This window comes from Larimichthys crocea, chromosome XIII (assembly GCF_000972845.2).
Source record: "Larimichthys crocea isolate SSNF chromosome XIII, L_crocea_2.0, whole genome shotgun sequence".
NCBI classification, from domain to species: Eukaryota; Metazoa; Chordata; class Actinopteri; family Sciaenidae; genus Larimichthys; species Larimichthys crocea.
This window is the reverse complement of record NC_040023.1, coordinates 5,576,456-5,580,722: the sequence shown is the minus strand read 5'-3', so window position 1 is coordinate 5,580,722 and position 4,267 is coordinate 5,576,456. Positions and strand designations below refer to the sequence as shown.

General features: G+C 40.3%; 1 protein-coding gene across 4 annotated transcripts in view; it reads left to right on the top strand.

The window, feature by feature from the left end:
* Positions 1-3,640, top strand: part of LOC104924892 (replication protein A 32 kDa subunit-A-like) — a 16,805-nt gene extending 13,165 nt beyond the window's left edge. For 2 of the 4 annotated variants that reach the window (XM_027286711.1, XM_027286709.1), the window contains exon 9: positions 923-1,153. In XM_027286711.1, the coding sequence (XP_027142512.1) occupies positions 923-1,136 (214 nt within the window). In that variant the 3' untranslated portion in view covers positions 1,137-1,153. Of the gene's footprint in view, positions 1-922; positions 1,154-3,570 lie in introns of those variants that run through there. The other 2 variants (XM_027286710.1, XM_027286713.1) reach the window with 2 other exon arrangements.
* The last annotated feature ends 627 nt before the right edge of the window (positions 3,641-4,267 follow it).

The following is a 4,267-nucleotide window of genomic DNA, read 5'->3' as shown; positions in this document are numbered from 1 at the left end:
TGATGGAAAAACTGGCAAGTCGACAACTTTGCTGACAATCAAGCAGGGTCAACAACACAAGACATAGCAGCCAGCTAACATTACTTACCAGTCTAACAGCAAGAAGCCCAGCTCCTGTTCTGGCATGACAGTTGCTCCTCACTCTGTTAGTATTACCTCCTTCCTGGGCCTGAAAACTTCTTTCTCCCAGCGGTACTGTAAATACTTTCCAGGAGATGCTGTCCAAAAGTGTGCACCATTATCCTATTTTTATGATCTGTTGTTGAGACCACAAACACACTCAGAATTAGAGAGATCAAGAAGGCAGCAGGCGGTTATGATGGTAGGTTTTTCTACCGGGGGCTTTGAGCGTGGCTATTTGGATAACATGTCATGTGATCTAGTTCTTTTGAAGCACACCAAACCAAAATAAAGGTCAAGATAACAAAATAATGGTTGTAATAATAAGTACCAAGATATCTTGATAGCTACCTGCAAGGAGACTTTATTGCAGCAGCACCTTCAGCTCAAAATGTGTTTATATGTATATATTTATACATATTTACAGGTTTTTCATTAAACAGAAAGCCAGATGTCTATGAAATTTAGTATGGACATTTATGGTCCCTGGAAGAGTCTTAATGTTTTTGCTGACCCTATGGCTTTTTCTCCATATCCATGATCCCCATTGGCCAACATTTCCACATGTTAACATTAAATATCATAATTGAATAAGCGGATTAAATGACACAACATATTCAAAAGGATTACAACAACTGCAGTGTGTCATTGCGGCGTTTGTGGATAAGCCTTTTGTAAATGCATCAGCCAACAAATAAAAAGTGTCCGAAGTATTCATCAACTCTTTCCTGAATTTCAGATGTATATGTTAATAAGCTGTGGATCAGTGTGGCATTACAAACGAAAAGTTTTTTGTCCGCAGGGCAGAGAGACCTCCTTCAGGACTTCACCTGGATGTGATGAAAGGAGACAAGCCAGTGGAGGTCAGCTCAATTATCTTCTGTTCATCAAACTGTGGCTGTGACCTAGCTGACCTCAGCCGTGAACTGAGCAACCTGAGCTCACATCCCTTGAATGCACGAGTGTGCTGCGTGCATTCAAGGGCCATCAAGATTGTCAGTCTAAGAAATACTTAATTTACAACTTGTACTTGTCAAAGCAGCAGAATACATCATCTATCAATGATTTAGCAGCTTGTGTCACACATGAATCTGTGTGTTTTCTATTTTCGTGCTCGCTTTGGTACACACTTGAGTTGAGACTAACCTTGACAAAACAAATAGCTTCACTTACAATGATAAAATACTACAATTAGGTCCAAACCAGTGCCACTGACACCCTCTAACTTTTTTACAGATACCCCTTCATGTTCAACAAATTTGACAATGGAACCCATTAACCAATCAGACAGAGAGCTCTTGGTGGGGTGGCTTTTTGTAACTGTTTACCATCCCAAGTCATATGCGATTTTCCCCATTGTCCAATTGGTTGAAATAGTAGTCGACGACAAAGTTGCTCAGAAATAACAAACTTGGTTGCTGTTGCTGGAAACGTGGAGCTTTAAGATTTTACCAGCCATCGTTTCAACGATTTAAGCAGCAGGCCTGAAGGCAAATTAGTGCCATACTGGAGATTTCAGGTAATCTAACTTTAGCTTACTTTCATGTTTCATGTTTCACTTTCATCAACAAGCTGCAAGACAAATCGAAACCCAGAATATAGCATGATGAACAAATGTTCAGACTCTCTGCAAGGACCGATGGTCTTTTTTTTACAGTTAGTGGTTATTTTTGCTAAACAGCACCGACCCCAACTCATCCTAAAATAAGTTTTGAACCAACCATCAGCTGGACGAAGCTCCTGGACCAGCTGGTGGGAGCCTACTTGTCCTCTTTCATGGATCTCCGCTTCAGCCATTTGTCCATTTATATACTGTTTATGTATATATTGAGTGAGATGGTTAGGTTAGGTTTTTTTTTAACACAAGAAGGAAGCCACTCGTGTTTTACAATCTGCAAAGGTGAATTCTTTGATTTCTTTTGTGTGTGTGTGCATCACTTGTTGGCAGTGAAACAAGCTGCAAACAGAACACTGACATGTTATCACCTTATAAAGTTGTTATGGATGGTAGAGAAAAATGACAATGTTTACGCATCCAGCCAACACAGAGCAACATTAGCATTCGTCTAGAGTCACATTGCTGGCCATCCTCTCATCTGGTTTCCCGCAACTGATCTGGCTCTTTAGCTGTTAAACGCTCCACTAAGTTCACTAGTTCATCTTTAAATGTGTCTGATGGTTGTTTGAAGCTGGGCAGGGAGCGTACAGTATTTTTATCAGAGCTTTTTTTCTTCTTCTTAATCAACAGGGTTGATTAGAATGAACCAAAACAGCGAGGTTGTGGCCCACAAAATCAAAACAATGAGCTGAAACACGTTCTTTACAGCTAAGGGAAGTTATTTTGTAATTATCTGTGGGTTTGTCACTATGTGCAAGTCCTTTGATATTACATATACTTTAGAAATACTGTATAACTGTTATTGTACGCTGCACATTTTCATTCAGATTTTGGGCATCGCTTGTATTGGTCCACAAAGAATTGAAGAGAGTCTTCATCACAGACAAATACAGATGGGCAACAAATTAAAGGAAAACCCAACTTAAAGTGTCTCAGTAAGGTGTTGCACCACCACGTGCCAGCAAAACGGCATCTTGAAGCACATCTTAGTTTTGATTCTTCAAGTTTCCTATGTTCCAATGTTCCTCTCTCTTTGAACAGTTAAGTTGCAGCCAAATAACCAAAACAACCGAAGAAGCAAAAAGGAAGTTTGCTCGTAATTTTGAACCCAAGCAGTTCAAAATGTGACTTTCTGAACTTCTATTGTTGTGCATGAACATTCTCTAGTCACAGAATAGGCAGATCGTTGTTTTTAGAGGCGCAACACCAAAAGAAAGAAATCATATTTGCAACTTTTTAATGTCATTCTACTATTCATACTATTCATTCTACTGACTTTTTTCCATGACTGCTTTCCAGTCAAAATAAAGACATTTCTTCATCAGCACAATGAGACTTTCCTGGGATGGGTCCACATATTTAGGGAAAATATCCAGACCCAAGGCAGCACTGCACCAGGGGAGCTGAAAGGCCCTGCTGGGATTGCCTGAAGAGGAAATGGAGATAGATGTCTGTGGATTCAAATCTTTGTTTGCTGCTGTTGGGTCTCAGCGGGGAGTTTAAAAAAAAGAAGTCTGGATTCAAAGAGGAATCCTTCTTTTCTTTGTAAAAACTCCTGAATGTGAGCAGCTCAAAACTCCAGATGCATTTGCGAAAGAAAAACTGCATTTCTTGAGATCTGACGACGTTGAAGATTGACAGCTGTAGGGACATTCATAATTCATAGATTGTGTTGGTTTTGTACTGGTGAGAAGGTAGCTCCAGAAAGCAAAATCTGAAGTCCAACAACAAACGGTTTGGTGTTCCAGTGTTTTAAGATAACCTGAATATTATTTTACTCCTCTCTGGCTCATATATAACACGTGGAATAAAATATTCTGACTCTGTTTCTAGATACAAAACCAACACCAACAATCACAACAAACACATCTCCACCCTGACCACTGAGGAGGACCACCAAGACATCCAGAGGCCCAAGGGAGCAAGAAGGAGTTCCTGTGACTCATCAATCCAGATATAGATGCAAAAACATGACGCTGGATATGCTATTCCTACCATCAAAAGGCGTTTTTGATTGAACATTCTCTTTGTGGCAGGAAATTCAACCCTTTCCGTTGCCACAGAAGATGTTGACCCCAACAGTTGTCACAATAGAGGTAAGTATAAGTATCTACGATTGGTTGTGTGGACTTCCCCCACACGTCCTCTCCTAAATATGACTGATTAATCCATTTGACTTTTTCCCAACTCATAAGAATTCAAGTGTTCTTTTTTCCTGGCATTTTGACGCACTGCTCTGATTAGTTACGGCAAAGCGGGTGTAACGATGTGGTGATCAATCAGTCATTGTCACCTCAGCTCAATAAGACAGATCCCGGTAGCTCATGTCTCCTGGTCAATGTAGTTAATTGACAATGATGTGTGTACTTTCTTTGGATATGGCATCTCCAGGCATTTAACTCCACAGCGGTGCCTCCAGAAACCTTGCTGCTGTACGCAGTCACGCACATGAAAACACATCCTCAAATTATTGTGTTATGACATGACGTGTCATCGGATTAAGATTATATAAGCAGAAGTCTGAGCTGT